Source organism: Juglans microcarpa x Juglans regia, chromosome 5S, assembly GCF_004785595.1.
Source record: "Juglans microcarpa x Juglans regia isolate MS1-56 chromosome 5S, Jm3101_v1.0, whole genome shotgun sequence".
Taxonomy (NCBI): Eukaryota; Viridiplantae; Streptophyta; class Magnoliopsida; order Fagales; family Juglandaceae; genus Juglans; species Juglans microcarpa x Juglans regia.
In genome coordinates, this window is record NC_054603.1 from 1,125,753 (window position 1) to 1,146,707 (window position 20,955).

Sequence of the window (20,955 nt, forward strand, 5' to 3'; positions counted from 1 at the left end):
TTTGGTGCGATTCTGATTGCACAGCATTACTCAAACTCACGACCTGCCTCTTGGCTTTTCTCCATTTTTGGAAAAGTTAGAGATTTAAGAATCTCTAGGCATGTCTATCCCCTTCAAATTACCATTATAAAGGAATTTGTTGCATACGGTTGCAATTTGTTTGATTAGATAATTCAAATTGAGCTACTGAAACAGAGCGGGGACGACTTTCGCATTCACATATCTACTACGTTTTTATGAGTTCCGTTGATAGGACTGAAACACGCTTCTGGTTGTTTTGTTTAATGAAGTTTGTATTGATGTTGTTGGCATCATCTTTTTGGTTTTCAAAATGATTAGGTTTTTTCCGGCCAGACTAAATTCTAGTTTTATGAATACTTTATGAACAACATGGCTATCCAAGAATGAGGTCACAATAGCAGCGTGAAGGGCAACTCCTATTGGGAAATTAGCCTCTTCATCAATAACAAAACAGGAGTGCATTGACAAGTAGGATTAGATTGTGCGATGGCCATAAATATTGAAAGCATAGATGGTGATGTCTCGTACAACAGTGGCTCCTTTAGTTTGATTGCAAATTTGCAGACGTTCTAGTCCCACTTGGTTTTGACATTTACACAAAAACGAAACATTTTTAGAATACTTCGTGTGACATAATCTCAAAAGTATCACCGAGTATTTGTTTATCTGGTGAACCAGATACAAATTGAAGAATACATGTTTTCCTTTGGTGGTTTTCCATCGTCGTAGAGGCAACACACCCAAAGTATCTATGGAGTCTAAACAGGATGGCCATCCAAGTAAGAAATTGCTACGGCAGCATGGAGAGCTGCTCCAATGGGAAGAACCTCCTCATCAAGAACCAAGTATGGTGAGTGCAACTGTCCACCTGGTTTTAGAGTTTCATTCTTGGTCCCAATCATGAAAAATGAAGAAGGCATCTTCTGTGAGTAGAAGCTGAAGTCCTCAGCTCCCATAGACATTGAAAGAAGATGGAAATTGGGTTCCCCAAGCAAATGTTCTCCGATCTTTTTTGCATGCTTGTACAGAGCTTCATCGTTGATAGTCGCCGGATAAGGCCTCAATTTATCTTTCATGAAGTCCACTGTGCCATTGCATCCATGCACTGCTGCTTGCATCTCGATCACCTGTTAATGATGACAATTGTCACCATACTCTCTTTAGATAGCAACTCTTTTGTATTTTGTTCAAAACAAACACCTACTCTTCCCCTCCCTTTCCGCTTATTTTATATATATGCGTAGTATTTTTAATCTTGAACTGTAGGCACACAGGTAGATACCTCTTTAATTCTTTGCATAAGGTAGAGTAAACCTTCTGAACTCATGCTCCGGAAAGTGCCTCCAAATCTCACTGTCTCAGGGATTACATTTTCTGCCCGGCCACCCTCAACGAACCCAATAGAGACCACCTGCAAAAGGTTGAAATGAAAAATAATTTGTGATTAGACTTCTACTTCTCATGCTGAACTTCAAGAGTTTTCAGAGAAGATCAGACCAAGTCTCTGAATTATTCATCTCGAACGAGAAGAAAACAAAAACAGAGCATTCGTGGGTCATTATACAGTTCAAGACTCTTAAGGGAACTTACCCTTGCCTCCAGAGGATCCGTTTCCCGGGAAACAATATGTTGGAGTGAGACAATAGCTGATGATGCTGCGAGAACTGGATCTCTAGTTTTGTGGGGATTAGCTGCATGCCCACCCTTCCCTCGGATTGTGGCTAAAAACCTGCCAGAGCCAGCAAGAAATTGACCAGGTCTCGAACCAATTGCACCAGTGGGTAATGCTGGTGCAACATGTAATCCAAAAATGGCTTGAATCTCATCAAGCGCTCCCTCTTTTAACATGTGAAAAGCTCCTGCACGACCTTCTTCTCCAGGTTGGAAAACAAGCTTAACAGTGCCCTTTCAAATACATTTTGAAAAAATGCAGCACGTCAACAGTAATAACAATCCAACATGTGATAATCCAACAAGTCAACAGTAGTTTTTTTTTTTTGTTGAAAAGTTTCCACATTTTCAACAAAATTATTGTGCAGATTTGTTTACTTATTGATTTCAATATTGTGATTTTGTTGCATGTGGTCGCTTCATAATTATCTAATTCTTCAATTTTCAAAAGAATAATATAATTTGAATTCACGCTTTTTAAGGTCTATCCAGAACTAGACCGTCGCGTCTTTAGTTGTTAGATGTACGTATAATTGCTAATGTACCTTTAATTGAGTCCTTCTCTGCTGAAGTAACTTAGCGGCTCCAAGCAGCATTGTCACATGAGCATCATGGCCGCAAGCATGCATTTTTCCTGGGTTCTTGCTCTTGTGCTCCCACTCTACCAATTCCTTCCAAATTAATGTGATAAATTCAATAAATTAGCCAAGAAACTATCATCCATAATAAGAAATTATGATATATACATGATAGAAATGACTCAAATGAGGTTTACATAACTTTCTTTTCACTGGATTCCAGTTAGCTTTGGATCAAGCTTAATACATTCATGGCGAACATGAAAGAAAATGCAAATAGTCATCTTCCTTATATTCATAAAGCTTTAGATGATTAACATTAATTTTGGGAATGCCAATGTATTCGTAAAAGCTTCTTAATGTGAAAAAATTAATACCTATAGAGATGCCATTTTTTTCTGAAGAGAATATAAATACAACAGTGGGGAAGAGCGTCCAGCATGATGCCAGGGAGAAGTAATTAAGAAGAAAACCTGGATAGGGAGAGCATCCATGTCTGCCCGAAGAGCGAACCAGGGCTGCACCCCGGGCCCAATAGAACCCACGATCCCAGTCTCGGCGACCGGCCACTCGTACTTGATCCCAAACGACTCCAGCTCCGATCTAATAAGTCGACTCGTGTCGTGCTCTTCAAAGGCCAACTCCGGGTTCTCGTGGATTCTCCGTCGAACACTTTTCAACCAATCCGAGAATTCCGGTTCCCTGGCCGAAACCAACAACTCCCGGGTCAACTGAGTCAGCTCCGATCCCGAACCGCTCCCCAGAGCCCATTTTATAAGACATAAAAACACCGATAACAACAACAACAAATGCAGACGCTTCATTGGAGAACAGATAAAGAGAAAAGAGAGGGTAGGAAGATCAAAACGTGGTCTAGTTTGGTCGGTCACTATTCACTAACAAGAAAGAGGGCAAAGGTAAGCCCACGTCCAGGTGAGGTACGACGCCGTGTAATGTGAGCCCAAAGTCTTGGAATTGATGGCTAATAATTCAGTTAACGTGAAAAGCAATAAACTGGTCTGGACAAGCAGGAACACCGATCCAACTCATTTTTACATTTTAAGTTAATTTGGTTTCACCGTTGGATAAGCGCCTCCCTCATCTTGTCTTTTAACTTTTATGCGAATGCTTTTTTGCCCTTTTTGTCGTGGACTCGGAGATTAAGGTACGTTTGGTTCGGCAATTTATTTTAATTTATTATTATAATTTTTTTAAATTTTAATATAAAATATAATAAATAATTTAATTTTTTAAAATTTTAAAATAACAATAATATTAAAAAATAATATTTTATTATCTCAACTCAATTTAACTAACTTACATTTAAACGTAACAGATCCTTGCACAAAAGTCTACATACTCTCTATAGTCGGTACGTCGTCTCAGGAAGATTTTGAGATTCTATTCTATCGTTTTGGCCCACCAACGCCACTTTTTTCGAATGCATTCATTACAAGCCACGTGTGACGCATCATTTTGCCACAAAATTGGCGTGCAAATTTCTCAAATATTTATTGAGTTATATTATCAGGGATGCAATCGATTTAGTCCGATCTAATTTTCAATAAAATTTATAATTAAATTAGTATGTATCGATTTTATATTTTTTAAAATCGATTACATTTTAGTTATCCTTTTAAATCAGTTTTATCAATTTTTGCTCCGATTTTTTAATTTTTTTTATAAAAAATATATAATAAAGTGTTATTTCTTGTGAAAAAATATTATTAATAATTTAATATATATTATGTTTAAAGTATATGATCAATTAAATTTTCATCTTTAAGATTAAACTTTTATTTTATAAATTATAATAACATTATCTTATATATAATTATATTAATAATATATGATCAAAAAAATTATAAATATTCATATTTAAGATTAACATTTTATGTTATAATTTATAAATTATAATATGAAATTATTTCATATATGATATATAATTATATATATTATATATAAAAATTTAATATATAATTATATATTATATAAAAAACTTATATATATAAAATTAGTTTATATATATTTTCTAATCGGTCCGGTCTCGAAAACTACGGAACTGAAACCGGACCAGATCCGGTCGGTTTTCATAATATATGAATCGGTTCTGGACTTGACCAGTTCAAAATCGGACCAATCAATTCGGTTCAGTTCTGTCCGAACTGATTTTTCAGTTTAAATTTACACCCTTAAATACTATAGTCTAAAAGTTCGGGTAAACATCTCTAATGGGATCCTAAAAAATGAAATCTACCTAAAAAAAAAAAAAAATTTGCTAATTTCTCCAAAAACAAAACAAAACAATGAAAAAGACAAAGCAAGACCTCTATAACCCAATATTCTTAGCATCGAGATTGGACTCGTTTGGTTAGTGAGATAAGATGAGATGATTTTAGATGAATTGAATAAAATATTATTTTTTAATATTATTATTTTGAGATTTGAAAAAAATTAAATTGTTTATTATATTTTGTGTAAAAATTTTAAAAAATTATAATGATGAGATGATGTGAGATGATTTATGTATTTAAATGGGTCTTAATTTAACATGTTGAGGAAAGCAATAAAAGAAGTAACATATAGGAAGTGAAATTATAGTTTTTACCTTAAAAGTTGTGCATAGGATGTAAATATTTTATAGGACTATCAAAGTGGTTGTTGTGTAGTTTGGATGATGCATTTATTCAAGAGTTATGTTGTTGTTTCTTCTACAGCATGAATGGAAACAATGTTGAATTTTTTGTGACAATGTTGTTTCCATTGATCTATATTTGCAGTGAGTTGAATCATCCATTATTTTTTAGAAGTTTTATCTGCCATGTGTTGTAACCGGTCTAGTTTGATCCAGTTTTGAACAAAATTTGGAACCAAACCTGTATGCATTGGTTTTGCATTTTTAATAATCGATTTTGCACCGGTTACCTCCTATACCGGTACTTCTAGTTTTACCAGTTCGGTCCAATTTTCTGATTTTAATATGTTGTATTATATATTATATAATATATATATATATAATAGTATATTGTAATATATAGTGATATAGTATTAGTATAACTATTAAGACAATAGACTATAGTGATATAAAATTTTAAAATTTAATATTATATTAATTAGTAATTTATCATATAATACAAAACTATTTTATATATAATTATATATTATATATAAGAATTATATACAATATAAAAATTTATAATATATATATAAACCGGTTCGGGTTTAGAAAAAGAAAAATTGGAACAGAACCGATTTTGATCGGTTTTAAGAAAAATAAAACTTATACCGGACCAAATCAAACTCGATATCAAACCAAACACACCAATTCAGTCCGGTTCACCATTTTTTTTTTTACACCCCTAATAGCAAATAAGCCAGATGTTCCTGTATGGAATAAATTTAGAGCATTTGCATCTTCAATATAAAAATAAAATAAGATGAGTATAAAAAATAAGAAGAATGATTCATTCAAAAAAAGATTATATAATTTGAAATACTTATTCCATTCCCCACAAACAAAATAACACATATTGTCATAATAATAATAAAATAGCTATGATGTTCCTCTTGTCCCAAGATCGTTATAAAATGATTCTAAATTATTTAAATTTATTCGGTTCGATTATACGAATAATAGATTAGTTGAAATAAGTTGTTTCATAATTTGTATTAAGAAAATTATAAAATAAGATTTTAAATGATTTGAAGGGAATGAGTGACAGAGTGATTGTAAAAAAGATAAACTCGGTCAGATAGTAATAAAATAAAAGGATAAAAACTTCTTAAACAGAGGAAATACAATGACAAGGATAAAAAGAGAAAAGTAAGAATAAAGAGGGACAAAATGGAAAAAAATCTTGGAGAAAAAGCAAGATTGAAGAAGGACAAAATGGGAAAACAAAACTCGGTCAGATTAGTAATAAAATAAAGGATAAAAACTTAATTTCTTAATTAGAAGAAATACAATGACAAGGATAAAAAGGAAAAAATAAAAATAAAATGGGAAAAAATTTGGAGAAAAAGCAAGAGCAAAGAATGACAAAATGGGAAGACAAAATTCGGTCAGAAAGTAAGAAAATAAAAGGATAAAAACGTAATTTTCTAAATAGAAGAAATACAATAAAAAGGATAAAAAGGAAAAAGTAAGAATAAAGAGGGACAAAATGGGAAAAAATTAGAGAAAAAGCAAGATCAGAGAAGGATAAAATAGGAAAACAAAACTGGGTCAGAAAGTAAGAAAATAAAAGGATAAAAACGTAATTTTCTAAATAGGAGAAATACAATGACAAGGATAGAAAGGGAAAAGCCAGAATAAAGTAGGACAAAATGGGAAAAATTTTTTGGAGAAAAAACAAGATCAAAGAAGGACAAAATGGAAAAACAAAGCTCGGAGAAAATTACTGTTTATACACGCATAGACTCTTTTTATTATATTATATTATATATAGAAGATATGCAGATGGATAGATACATTATATTTATTTAAGAAATGATATTTACAGTCGTGAGTGTGCAAGTACCGCATAGTCACTTTGAAAAAAGTGAATAAATATAAGATCTACATAAAAAAAAATTAATATTTTAACAGTAAACTTTACTCTTTTTCAAAACGACTATGCGATATTTATATATTACACGACTGTATATAACATTACTGTATTTATTTATACCTAACCAAAGATTCCCAAAAGCTACCGAATTTTGATGCCCGTCTCTTGTCAAACCAACTTTATTAATATAGACAAACTGTAATTATCCCAACTCCTAAACCTTTAATAGAGCTAGCAGCCGGCCATCCAACCAACAAAAACTCTGATTCCAAACTCTTCACACCCCAAGCCCGAAGCCTTGCGTGACATGTCACCACCCACTACTATTATAAATAGCACGCGAAAGTCTTTTTTGTTTGTTTTTGTTTTTTTTTATGAGGCCGCTAAGTGACAAATAGCACGTGACTTGTGAATAGAAAACTTTATATAAATTTTGTGAAAATTCATGAATTTCACTCCTCAAAGTTGTTGTTTGAATATTTTATTTAGTTATATTTTTTTAATGATTAAAAAGATGACTATTAGTGAAATAGTATATTTTTTATTTTTAAAAAATATTTAAAGATGTTTAAAAAATATTTTTTTTAAAAAAATATTATTACACTAATGATAAATTTAGAGGGACAAACTTATAAAGCTAAGTAGAAACACCCTTAATAAAAATAAGAAGTACCTGCCTAATAACCATTGTCAGACTCCCCGGCCTTCCAAAGGTGACCATGCCAGACTTTATATAAATATATATATATATATATATATATCAAGGTTAAAATCAAATTATTTTATAAAAATTAGTTTTTCTTAAGAAGAAGAAAAGAATATCCAGTGATAATGGTTCTAGAGGTGCCTTCTTGGTTAATTTGATCATATTTTTATGGGTTAATACCTCAAAATTAAATTAAATCTTATATTTTTTAATTTTTTTGTAATTTTAATAAAAATAAAATTGATAAATCCATTAATAAACTCTTGATGGTGTCTTGACTCTTGTCGGTACCAGTGCTGTACAATTTAACTAGCGTGTGGACTCCGCTACTTTTTTTCTTTTTATATATATTTTTATTTTTTCTACTCTGTGCTTCATCTTTGTCAATGGTCATGGTGGCGTACACGGTACATGCACCTGCCGGCTGCGTGAATTCCCAAAGCTGCAAAATTCTCGTCTATAAATAGAGGGTTTCGCTCCCCTTGGATACACAGACTCTTGTCTGCGGGTGCATGAGCGCAATGGCCTCTGGATCAACAGTCTCCGCAGTGCCAAGAAGGTCAGTAGAATATGCTCATGAATCAAGTTTCACTCCTCAGTTGTGTGCGTTTCATGTTTTTGCTAAGCGCTTAAAAGCTTCCTTTACCATTATTTACCGAAACGATCTGCAAACATATTCATATGCTTAGTACAGACGTTGGGACATATGAATACTTTTACTAAGCATTTCACGCACCACATCTTTTTAATTTTTTTTTTTCAATAATAAGTATGTAGTAATAAGGAGAACAAATCAATTAATTTAGCAGAAATAAAATAAAATTAAATTAAATTAAAAATATGTGTGATGTATGGTGTGGGATAATGAATGGGCTTTTAAGATAATTAGCGATTTCACACTCTTGCAGCCTAATTTACTTGGTTTTTGTTGATTTTTTTCATAGGCTTTTTTTTGTAGGAAGGCAATCTGTTTCATTGAAGCTTTTTTTTTTTTTTATTATTTCATATTTTTTGTCATACGGGAATTTATTTAATTTGATGTTATTGTATTTTCCACTTGGGCTAAATTATAATCGAAAAAAATACAGTAAATTATAATTTTGGAATGGTTATTTTAGAAAGTTGGAATTTAATTTGATTATCATAATTCAGAAGCATTTGGAATTTTGGAGGTCTATTCGAGTATAAAGTCAACGTTCATTTAAAGTTCGATCGAGACCTGTCTAAAAATTACTGAAACAGATTAACGACATTTCAACTAGCAATCGTATTTTTCAAGGCCATTGTTAATTTTGATATAAAGTACTAATTAATGGTATATATACAAGATCGTTTTTATAATTTTTTTAATAATCCCGTTTTATATAGAAGAGAGTAATATGAAATATAAAATTTAATATTAATTTATTGTAAAATGTTTTGCATATTTATGAATATCATTATTTTTCGATTTATGACTTATAAGAGAGTGCTGCAATTATGACCATATTGCATAGGCTAGAGGGAAAGGTGGCACTGATAACTGGAGGAGCCAGCGGCATTGGTGAATGCACTGCCAAAGTCTTCGTACGACATGGAGCTCGTGTGGTTGTCGCCGACATCCAAGATGAACTGGGCCATGAACTCATCCAGGCTTTGGGGCCTTCAAACTCACTCTACGTCCACTGCGATGTCACCGATGAATCCCAAATTAAAAATGCTGTTGAAAAAGCTGTGGCAACCTATGGAAAGCTAGACATCATGTTCAACAATGCCGGCATTGCTGACGAGAACAAGGCACGCATCATCGATAACGAGAAGTCTGATTTTGAGCGCGTTCTTAGTGTCAATGTGACCGGCGTTTTCCTCGGCATCAAGCATGCGGCGCAGGCCATGATTCCAGTCCGTAGCGGCTGCATCATTTCGACTGCTAGCGTGAGCTCGTATGTAGGAGGCGCAGCTTCACATGCATATGCATGTTCAAAGCATGCTGTCTTAGGCCTTACAAAAAATGCAGCGGTTGAGCTGGGGCAGTTTGGCATTAGGGTCAATTGCTTGTCACCGTATGCGCTCGTGACACCTTTGGCAAGGAAATTTGTTGGGCTTGAGGACGAGGCGTTTGAGAATGTGATGAATTCGCTCGCCAATCTGAAGGGTGTGACCCTTAAGGCCGAAGATGTTGCAAATGCTGCTCTTTATTTAGCAAGTGATGAATCGAGGTATGTGAGTGGACACAATCTCCTCATAGACGGGGGCTTCGGCATTGTTAACCCATCATTTCACATGTTTCAGTACCCCGATCCATGATCATATAAATCCGCCATGTACTTCCCTTTTTGAGCCTAAAAATCCTACATTATGATGATGAAGATGATGATAGCTAGCGGACTTTTCCCTCTCTCCCTCTGTGGATTGGACATAATAACGGGCGTGAAATATAATATCAAATGTCTTTTAATTGCTAGTACGTTGATCATTACATGAGAATGAAAACTTCAATTTTCAAGGAAAGCCCATCTGTGTTTTGCCTCTGATTTTATTATTTGTCTCTCATTTTTGTCTTTATCCAAACTAATTTACACGATCTGCTCCAAACTCAGATTTCTTATTTTCTTATAGAAAACTGCCCAAGGCTATATTAATAATATAACACGTTGAAACATCATCACGTACGTAGCCTAAATGCTTAAGTACTAGACCTAAGAGTTTGCGTCCAATTATATCATCTTAACTAATAAAAACATCATTATAATAACCAAGATACAAAATTAGAGAAATAGAGGTTGATCCCAACAAACATCCCATGCAATATGCATATTGAAAAAGGATGACCATTAAGATATGGTTTTTACACCAATTCTATAGATGGCTTTATTGGAAAGTTTATCAAGTACAGTACTGGAATACATGACAGCAAAATATAAAAAGGAGACCAACAACGTATACTGCTCTTAGGATCATGCTACTGACCCTGGTTGCTCAACTTCCCCCAGCCTGAGAAAAGCCAGCAAAAAAGACCTGTGGGCTGACGCCTATATAGGCCGGGAACATCTTTTTATTTTCAGTATATAGCAAATAGTGAGAAATTCAACTTTTCCATAAAACAAGCATCAACATTAACTCAATAGAAGAAGCTAATTTCCTAATTGCTTAGTTATAAAGTTCATCAAGGTAGGATTCACCACACTATACCCTCCATCCACCAGAAGGTTGAGACCACACACATAATTTGCATCATCACTAGCCAAGTAGAGTGCAGCCTTTGCCACACCTTCTGCCTTTAGCACTTGACCCTTCAATAAACTAGTATCACTCAATGCCATTTCAAGGTTGTGGGAATCAGCTTCACTCTTGGTTCCTGTCATACCTGTATTTACCACAGCATAAGGAGACACACAATTTACTCTTATACCATATTGTCCAAGCTCTACTGCCAAGTTCCTACATAGCCCCAAAAGTCCACATTTTGATGCTGCATAAGCATGGCTCGATATTCCTGCAATTGATGTTGTAGCACTTGCCGTGAATATTATGCAGCCCTTGCGCTGTGGTATCATGACCCTTGCAGCATGTTTGGCGCATAGGAAAGCACCCACCAAATTAACACCAAGAACTCTCTCCACATCTGACTTTGTGCAATCCAGGATTCCCGCAACGACTCCGTCTACGATGCCGGCGTTGCTATACATTATATCAAGCTGTCCATGTTTAGCTATGGTGGTGTCAATAAGATTGCGAATGTCATCTTCATTCGACACATTGCAATGAATGTAGCTGACATTTTCTCCTATCTTGTCGGCGAGGTCTTGGCCTAGCTTGTCTTGTATATCAGCAATGACGACCCTGGCACCGTGTTCATGGAAGAGTTGGACTGCGCTTGCTCCGATCCCGCTTGCACCTCCCGTGATAATTGCCACTTTGCCATCTAGCCTGAAGATGGATTAATGCATCTTATTGCCGTTTACAGACTATATATATTGAAATAATCAATAAATACTAATATTGCCACAAAATCCCACGTTCAAAATCATCTGATTTTTACTTCAAAGCGAAACATGGGAAACACGCAGATTAAAATTAAAAGAAAGAAAAGTGTTACAGATATAAAAAGATTATTTAAAAATAAACTCACTAATTGAAACACAGAATTGCTAACCTTTTTGCCATTGTTCTAATAGAGAGGGGGAAGAGAGACCTACAGGATTATCTATCTCACGAACTGTATGTGAACAGATAAATCATGTAATATAAGTCGGGGACAGCCCTTCAATTTATATTCTCTTCACAATAAACGGCCGAGGAAAAAGATATGTGTGCCACAGGCCCACAAGCAGCCATAGGCCAAGTATTCCATTTTTTTTTTGTTTTTTTTTTTCATGTAATAAGTGCGATTCGATAGGGACATTAAAATCAGAAGTGCAAGAATTAAGAATATGTACAACCTTGCTCGATTCGCCTTTCAACAAGTGGGCAATATTGGCTTTAATTATTCTTTAATTAAAGTCTAGTCTGCACTTTTTTCGGCTTGGATGGGCTGCATTAATGTTGATTAACTTAATTTCACTAGAGAGAGGCATGCTACTTTCCATACATAGGTTTCGCACATGTACACGTACGTTAATGCGGCCGTCAATGATTCAAAAAAAAACAAAAACAAAAAAAAAAAAATGTGGGCGTCATTCATTATTATTTATTTATTTTTTTTTTTCAAGCAAGTAGTTTTATATAGATATCAGCATAAAAACAGAGTATCAAGTCTAATAATTATACCTGACTAATAGGTGGATCTTTTTTTATTATGAAAATTCAGTAAGTATTGGGAAATTTGGATTAAGAGAATATTGCCCAAAGTTTGCGTTATGTGGCCGTCATTCTGCCATATAATCGAGATTATAACTGTAACACGTCCCCTTAATTAGCTATTTTTTTTAAAGAAAATTGTCATCATTCATCATAAAAACTTCATCTATAATCAACTAGATATATTTTGAGATATTTTAATATCGACATTATAAATTAAAATAATGTATTTAAAGCTCCATCAATATATTATTTCCTTTTGTGACTAGTTTAGTCTTTACTATTGCCGATACTCTCTAGAGACGAATGTCTAAGAGACAACACTATCTGCTTAAACAGAGACTCAACCCATCCTTCATAAAAAGAGAGAACTCAACCTCTACATATCACAAACGTCTTAGAGACAAACTTTTTTTTTTTTAATTAACAATAAAGAAACCAGAAAAGAAATCAATGAAATAGATGCAAAGAATGACTAATTACAGTTTGGACTAACTCCCATAGAGTTGAATCTATGACGGCCCCTAGAGGCAATACACTTGTTTCTTTTCAGCTACAAAGATCAGATCTGAAAGACTTGGTAGTGGTGAGACTAGTGATTTAGCGCGTGTGTCGTAAAGAGTTGTCGAAAGGGATGTCGCGTGAGAATCATGCACGGTGATTTTCACAAAACTATCACTTTTCTCCAAACTTTTCGACCTATGAATCTGCTAGTACCGTGCGTATCTCTCGAGAGTTGTCAGAAATTTATAGATCTGTCTTTTTCAACTTTGAAAGAAAAGCAAAATAAAACTAAATAAAAAAAATATTGATAGATAATGTGAGTGAATAGAAGAATGAGGCAATGAGATAAAGGAGGATGAGGAAGCTGATGCCTCCTCCTCTTCTAGCAAAAATCATATCTAAAACTCTCAATTTTTTAAGAGGGGGGGGGGGAGGCACTAGGGTTTTTTGTCCGTAGAAAAAATACGAATTTGTAGAAGAAATATGTAAATTGGCTAGCTATTGATAATATACATATATATATATATATATAATATTTTTATCTTAGGATATATAAATTCTGTATATTTTCTTTTTTAAAAAAATGAATAAATATAGATAACGTGAATCCCATACATAATTAATATCCTCCGTATCCTTAACTTTTTTAATAAAATAAATGCTTACGTATTGGAAGGAGATAGAGCTGGCCTAAAATTATTTCTTCTCCAATCTAAATATTGGTTAAATTATAATTATCTCCAATATATTTATATATATAAAGCGTAACATTCCAATTAAAATTCTTAAATTGTTAATACTTCTTAGTAATATTTTGTGTCCATTAGTAATAGTACTAAGAATATCGACATGAAATTAATTTGATGTTGTGATCACAAACATTGAGACCAGATTGGATCTTGTCTAAATTAAAACTAAAAAAAAAAAAAGCTTCATCTAAAATATTAAAAACTATTAAAATATAAAGGTCAGGAATTTAAGGGTATTAATTCCGTCGGCTTACAATGTTCATGAGGTACGAAAACTCCGGGGCCAAAAGCTGTGCTTTTCTTCGAAAGCATTGCACAGCACTTCAATGACTTCTTTATCTTATATTTTAAAATATATCATTAAAATTCAATTTCTCTATTATACATATTAATTTTTATAATATATCATATATTAATTTATTTATTTTTTCTTTATATCATTTAAATATTATATATTTTAATTTTTTTATTTATTTTAAATATTATATTCTCTACATATCATATATTTCAAATATTTCTCTATATATTATATATTTTGATATTTACAATATTTCTTTATATATAATGTAATATTTTAAATTACTTAAAAAAAAGTAAAACGATAAAAAAATACATGTCTTTATTATTAACAATATCAAGACTTCTACATGCATAAAAGTCTAAAAGACTATAAACGAAATGCTAGAGAGTAGATGAGAGGTAAGAGAGTGGGCATGTGCAAAAATGATAAAATGATTAAAATGAAATAAGATTAAAAAAAAAAGATGAAATGAGAGAGAAATAATAAAAAATTATTTAGAAGAATGAATAATAATTTTTATATGTAGAGGATTTACTGTATCTGTAGCTGTAGTTGTAGCTGTAGCTGAATGTGAAATGAAAATAGAATAGATAATCTAATCAAATGAACTTTTAGTCAACTTTCTTTATATTTTTAAAAAAATATATATTTTAAGAGTCATGGATAGTGCTCTTATCCACGGAGCTGCAAGCTACTATCAAGAGAGTTGCCAGAATTTAAGGAACAATTAAGATACTTGTACCAGCAACGCATTTTCATATTTGTAGTTCCTGTAATAAATAAGAATTTTTGTGCTAAGTAATTTAATACGTACATCAATAGATGTACGTCTTTAATTTTTAATTTTTAATTTTTTATCATATATATGGTGTAGAACTGTTGTCTTTTGATTTTTGATATTTGAGTTTTGATCGTTATATTTATTTATAACTTTTAAGTGTATAGTTGTAATTATAATTTTTTTTATTAGAAATGAAGACTATTAATAAAATTACGACATCGTTTTCTTCTTAAAAAAAAAAAAAAAATGGTGTAAAACTGTTAGAGTTGAAAATTTTTCAGCAAATAAAAAACGAAACATGTCAATTCAAAAAGTGGTAGCTACTAGCTTGTATACACCTTTGAAATGGTTTATTACAAGGCATTTAGTGGGTTGTTGGGTTTTTTATTTCTTTTTAAGCTTTGAATGAAAGCGTCGCCCCAACCCAACTACCAACGCGTCCTAAAATTTAGGCAGAAAAAGACGATGGTGAGCCAGTCCGGAACGGTATCTTAAATGAAAAATTCTACTGATTATCTTTGTATTATATATTTATTTTGATTTTTTTTTTTATAATAATTATGTGATATAGAGATGATGAGTAGAAGAATTCAATTATTTCAGTAAGAATAAAATTAAAAAAAAATTAAAACATGTTTAGCTTGTAGTATAGGAAGCTGTGTAGTAATCCTCATTTTACTATTTTAGATTCATGTATGCAACCCGACCAGCTCAAATCAAGTTTGGGCATGATCCGACCCGGTCATCAGAACCCACGAACACGATCCGACCCGGATATTTTGTTTCCTTAAAATTTAAAACTAACACAAACTTTTCTAAAAACAAGATAATCCTATTTATTTAAGAGATACAACAAAAGAAAAATGGATAAGAAAGAGAGCAAATAAATGAATTTGAGTAGAAGGACCCCAGCATTAAAAAAAAAAAAAAAAAAAAAAGAAACAAATACAAAGGACCAACAACAAATAATGCGAAAAGTCCCGTGCCATCATTCTTCAGGTGGGGCTGGTCCCTCCTGCTCATACATCTTATCTGCATCAAAATCCACCTGAGGGCTGGTCCGATAACAACCACGTCAAATATTTCCAAAACTTCCCTGGACCCAAGGCCCTTCTCAAACACAACTAGACTGCAATAAAGTTAGCGATAATTTCACGTTATAAATTCAAATGTCGCGTTGGAGAGTCACTTACTACGCGGAGGGCAATTATTCTAGATAATCACGCGTGATGGTTTACGGTGTCTCGCGATTGAATGAGCACACACATCGTGAGGTGGCGCCAAGAGCGGTGGAGAAAGGTGGCAGAGGCAGATCTGGCAGAATAGAGGGCTACTGGTGGGGTTTCTCTCGAAGGGGTAGTAGATCTGGAGTGCTAGTGGGTTGAGGCGAGGGTTTTCACGACGGGGTAGCGACTGAGGTGGCTCTAACTCATGGGTTGGGTGAAACACAGGGAAGAAGACTTCGGGGAAGGGAAGTGGGGTACTCGTAGGTGGTTGCGTGGCCACCAGAAGGCAACTGGGAGTGGCGGCGCATGACAGTGCTAGGGCAAAACTAACCTTAAAGGCTTCGGAAAGTAGATCTGAGGGTGGGGAAACGTTAGAACTCGATTTTAAGAAAGAAAGAAGCTGATTGATGGATGGTTTTGAGGGATGAGGAGCTTGGCCTATTTATAGGCCGAAGGGTGGTTCTTGGCAGCAGCATCAGCGATTGCGATTGGGGGTAGTGGATGGCATGGGCTTTGCGAGCAACACACGCATGGTATGCAACGAGGGGTGGGCAGCGGCGACAAGTAGTTGCTATGGCCTCATGGGTTGCATGTTCCGAAGGCGTGGGTTGGGCAAGACACATGGTGGAGACAGACGCATGAGAGGTTCTTTGACCAGCGAACACGTGGAGCCAAGGTGGTGATGGTGGGGAGCGGCACTACAGGTCACGGGGAAAGCATAGGGTTCACAGGCTGCAGGTGGGAGGAAGAAAAAGAAAAAAAGAAAAGAAAGAAAGAAGAGGGAGTGGGCAGCGCAAGAGGAATAGAGAAAAAAAAAATATTAGAGTTTTTACCCTACACGCCCAAAACGGCATCGTTTTGGGGGGAGAAGGAAAATTTTCACTTCTCAACCCCTAAATGACGTCGTTTTGAAGAAGAGGGCTGGGCTCAAAACCGGTTTTAAATTTTTAATGCATTATTTTGTTTTGCCGACGAGCAGACCCTCCCTCCGTGGATAACCTGGATAGATGTGGTCTGTCTGGACCTGGCATGCACCAATTCTGAAGTTATACCTTGTCAGGCCGAAAAATCAGCCTCTTCAAATATTATGGGTTAGACTCTGTGATACAAACAATCCCTAAGAGGCATGGGCCGAGCTGGCCATCCTCCAGATTCACCTTTTATACTTGTTGAAACATACACGGGTCATATTAATGTAGTGACAACATTCATTTACCATGATAGCAGCGAAAATAGTTTTAGAAAAAAAACACACACACACAACATCGCCATATGAAAATCAGCCCCAAGAGATAAATTAAGCCTGAAATTATCCTAAAATTAGCGAACAATTTTAAGTTCCTTGAGCATGGTAGGATTGACCACACTGAACCCACCATCCACCACAAGGTTAAGCCCACTCACAAAGGAGGCCTCGTCACTAGCCATGTAGAGGGCAGCCCTTGCAATTCCCTCTGCCTTGAGAATTTCCCCCTGCAGATTGCCCAAACGGCTCGTTCTCACTTCTGCCTGCGCAATAACATCTTCATGCATCCCTTTTGAATTCATGCCTGTCAGCACCGCATAAGGCGAAACGCAATTCACTCTTATACCGTACTGCCCAATCTCAGACGCCAAGTTCCTGGCTAAACCCCACACTGCATATTTGGAAGCAGCATAAGAGTGCGTCGAAAGGCCTGCAATGGATGTGTAAGCGCTTGCTGTAAATAGAATGACACCTTTGCGTTGGGGGACCATGACTCTTGCAGCATGCTTGGCTCCTAGGAAAGCGCCACCCAAGTTAACTCCGACGCATCGGTCTAGGTCTGCCTTTGTGGTATCCAGAATGCTCCCAAATGCGCGATCCAGGACGCCTGCATTGTTGTACATGATGTCCAGCTTTCCATGTTTTTCGATTGTCGTATCCACGAGGTTGCTAACGTTGTCTTCTTTTGACACGTCGCAGTGTACGTAGCAGACATCTTCGTCTAGCTTGTTGGCAATGGCTTGGCCAAGGTCGTCTTCGATATCGGCTATTGACAACTTTGGCACCCTGTTCGTGGAATAGCTGCACTGCACTTGCTCCAATCCCACTTGCTCCTCCAGTGATAATTGCAACCTTTCCCTCTAGCCTGAGTAATCATCACAGAAAATTAGATCAAGTACCATTACCTGACGAAAAAAAATATAAAATTTAAATTAATTAATTACCTTTTGTAAGTGGGTGCGATTGAAGAAGTGGCACCCATCTTCACCTCAAAAACTGAGAAACCAGGAGGGTACGGAACTATGGAAGAAATTATTGGAGGTGATTCTGATGTTCGATCCGTAATCTTGTTTAGGATTTCAATAGAATGAAGAACAAAATAATTCCAATTAGAAAAATCGTGTTCACATGTTAGTTGTTAACTTGTTTGAAGAGATCGACTACAACGTTAACAGTGAGAAAATGATCACATGGACTCTGCTTTTATATTTTGCTGCCACGTTTCTTTTTACAATCATTTTTATTTAATCTTATCTCATTTAATCTTATTATTATAATTTTTTTAAATTTTTGTAAAAAATTAAAATAAATAATTTAATTTTTTAAATTTTAAAATAAAAATAATATTAAAAAAATATATTCTAATAATATTTTATTTAATTTTTAATTTTTATTTAATCTTATTTTTTTTATCTCATTTTAACCTATGAAAATAAAAAAGGCGTAGTGTTTATAAATTCACTTTTTGTTGATCACGGAACTCACGGTGGTGCGTGGTCAAATAAAGCATTAAAAAAAACTGAATTTTTTACTGTATCAACTAGAATCGAAATGATTGTTCAAAATAGTCTTTTTTTTTTTTAATTTTTATTTTTATTTATTTATTTATTTTTTTACTCAGGAAAAGACAAGGGCAGTCCCATCGCTCATTAAGATTCAACACACTTACTCGTAGTAATGAATAAGAGAAATCCTCACTACCGGTCCGATTGGTTTTCACACAAAAATTTGTCGCTTATACATTTACATGTATACCTTTCATCGTATCTATCCTAAATCATCAAATATTAGAAAATCAATATGTTTGCACCCCTTTAAAGGAAATCCTTTGCAAAAGCCTTCGTCTCTCATACCATACCATACACGATACCAAATCGCATCCGCACCCTCCTTCGCAACCCCAAATCACACCCGCACCCCCGAATCGCATCCTTTAGGTCAAAGCTCAACCTGAGTACCCATCTGGTCGAATCGTACCTGCACCCCTCTTCGCAACCCCGAATCACACATGTACCCCTCTTCGCAATCCCCACCCTTTCATCGAAGCTCATCCCCAAAATTGATATAACCATTTTTGAATTTCTATTTGACAAATGGCTTGACTGGTTTGAATACAGAATCGCGCCGTGCTAGTGCAAGAGGGGGGCGCTGCATATGCCTTCAAGTCGTCAAGTTACACATCGACGTCGGCGTCGGATTGAGATGCTTGCATCGGCGACAACGTCAGACCAAGGGAGGTGCACAGTCCAGTGAAGCAACGAGCAACCCGAATGCTTTTGGACGGTGCAAATGAGAAAGGAACTACCTTAATTCTCTGTGGTCTATCGTATTGCCCTTTGTGTATTTTTCTTACGTGTCATTAGTTGATTGGAGGACTGTTGGGAAGTGGCTCTGAATGAATAATGCTAGGTATGTAAGAATCATTCAACCCTTTCGAAAAAAAAATAAAATTTATTATTAAACAAATAATTTTTTTTTTCAAATTTTGAATTTATTTATTTTTTTTAAAAAATATATAATATTATAATGCCACATCAGGGTAAGACTAAACACATTTTTTTTTTTTTGGAAGGTAAATTAAACATATTCTGACAAACAACAAGCAATTGTTTACGAATATATAATACATAGTCTAACAAGATCTCTAAATTATTCAATCCCAACCTTTATTGGGACGTAGTTTAAAAAGGGGGAGACTCTTTTTTTTTTTTTTTTTTTTTTTTTTTTCTTTCGTCTTTTCGAAATTAAAGTTTTGTTCTCTACGGTAAGAGGCAGATGAGGACTATTCTTATGTTCGTAGACAAAGTCTATTTTAGTTTAATACAGAAAAATCAGTTATTGCCGGCGGTCGAGAAACGCCGGAAACATCAAAGTCTTTTTACTGGTGATTATTCACCGTCGAGAAAACAACCCCGGTATCTCCGTCTTGCAAATTTACTTTATACAAATGCCGGCAAATATTTTTTGTTCAACTTTCTGCCGTTGAAAGTGATTCAAAAGGGAAGCGAATTTTAGCATACGAATTCTGGATACAAGACAAAGACAACAAGACATATGAATACGGAAGCCGAACGTAAACAGGGCTCTCTTACTAGTAGGCTAGTAGCCTCGATTCCATCGTTAGCCGTAATGAATTTTCTCTCACGACTTGCTCAATTTTTTGTTTGGTCAAATTAGTGTTCCTTTGGTATCGAGCCATGCATGCATTTACCATTGAACAATGAAGAATTAATGGTGCCTTCGGCAGTTCTTTTGGTTATCAACAAATTAGCATTATTCATAGAACTGCATGGCTTCGGATTATCCCCATGAAGTTTGGTTTCATGGGAGTTTATTTAGATTCAACCTACAAATGACACATTACAACTGCATGGGACTGCATGCATGCTTAAACAAACAGATAATTACTCGGAGACTTTAATTATCAAATAATATGATTCTGAACCAATATATATTCTAAAATCTCTTTGGTAAAATAATACAGGGTATTTATACCGTTTACAAAAAGTAAAGGAAAATGACTACTAGTAATTACTAGGAATATTGAAATTTCTATTCTTACAGATCAGTCTCATATCTCAGAATGTTTTGTCATTAGAGAGATTATAGAAGTTAAGACAATGTCTGTCACAATGAAATTTGTGTGCAGGGAAGCCCCAAACAGATGAGTAGTTTGGCTTGTAATATGATTTTTCCTTGTATTTATCAGTCACAACAGTAACTTCAGTTTCATTAAATGAAATGAAGTCTATTTAAAAAAAAAAAAGGACAGTTAAATATAACACTTAACAATAAAAAATAATATACCAATTATAAATTGTAATAATATATGTCATTAGGTTC

At 34.5% G+C, this 20,955-nt stretch overlaps 4 protein-coding genes across 4 annotated transcripts; 1 reads left to right on the plus strand and 3 right to left on the minus strand.

Annotated features, from left to right (window-relative positions):
- Positions 1 to 631: 631 nt before the first annotated feature.
- LOC121268076 (IAA-amino acid hydrolase ILR1-like 4) lies at positions 632 to 3,194 on the minus strand. Its single transcript, XM_041172199.1, has 5 exons — positions 2,744 to 3,194; positions 2,238 to 2,363; positions 1,612 to 1,926; positions 1,304 to 1,432; positions 632 to 1,148 (listed from the first exon to the last, which is right to left on the minus strand). The coding sequence occupies exons 1-5, from the start codon at positions 3,092 to 3,094 to the stop codon at positions 780 to 782; spliced, it is 1,290 nt and encodes a 429-aa protein (XP_041028133.1). The 5' UTR covers positions 3,095 to 3,194; the 3' UTR covers positions 632 to 779.
- A 4,725-nt stretch (positions 3,195 to 7,919) lies between these two features.
- On the plus strand, positions 7,920 to 10,016 carry LOC121267698 (secoisolariciresinol dehydrogenase-like). Its single transcript, XM_041171700.1, has 2 exons — positions 7,920 to 8,085; positions 9,023 to 10,016. The coding sequence occupies exons 1-2, from the start codon at positions 8,039 to 8,041 to the stop codon at positions 9,810 to 9,812; spliced, it is 837 nt and encodes a 278-aa protein (XP_041027634.1). The 5' UTR covers positions 7,920 to 8,038; the 3' UTR covers positions 9,813 to 10,016.
- A 272-nt stretch (positions 10,017 to 10,288) lies between these two features.
- On the minus strand, positions 10,289 to 11,902 carry LOC121267699 (tropinone reductase-like 1). Its single transcript, XM_041171701.1, has 2 exons — positions 11,662 to 11,902; positions 10,289 to 11,435 (listed from the first exon to the last, which is right to left on the minus strand). Exons 1-2 carry the CDS (start codon positions 11,670 to 11,672, stop codon positions 10,640 to 10,642), a joined length of 807 nt encoding a protein of 268 aa, XP_041027635.1. The 5' UTR covers positions 11,673 to 11,902; the 3' UTR covers positions 10,289 to 10,639.
- Positions 11,903 to 17,068: 5,166 nt separating this feature from the next.
- Positions 17,069 to 18,149, minus strand: LOC121267700 (tropinone reductase-like 1). Its single transcript, XM_041171702.1, is given in 3 exon segments — positions 17,069 to 17,882; positions 17,884 to 17,977; positions 18,057 to 18,149. Coding segments are annotated over 3 exon segments (828 nt in total). The 5' UTR covers positions 18,095 to 18,149; the 3' UTR covers positions 17,069 to 17,186.
- Between the last annotated feature and the right edge of the window lie 2,806 nt (positions 18,150 to 20,955).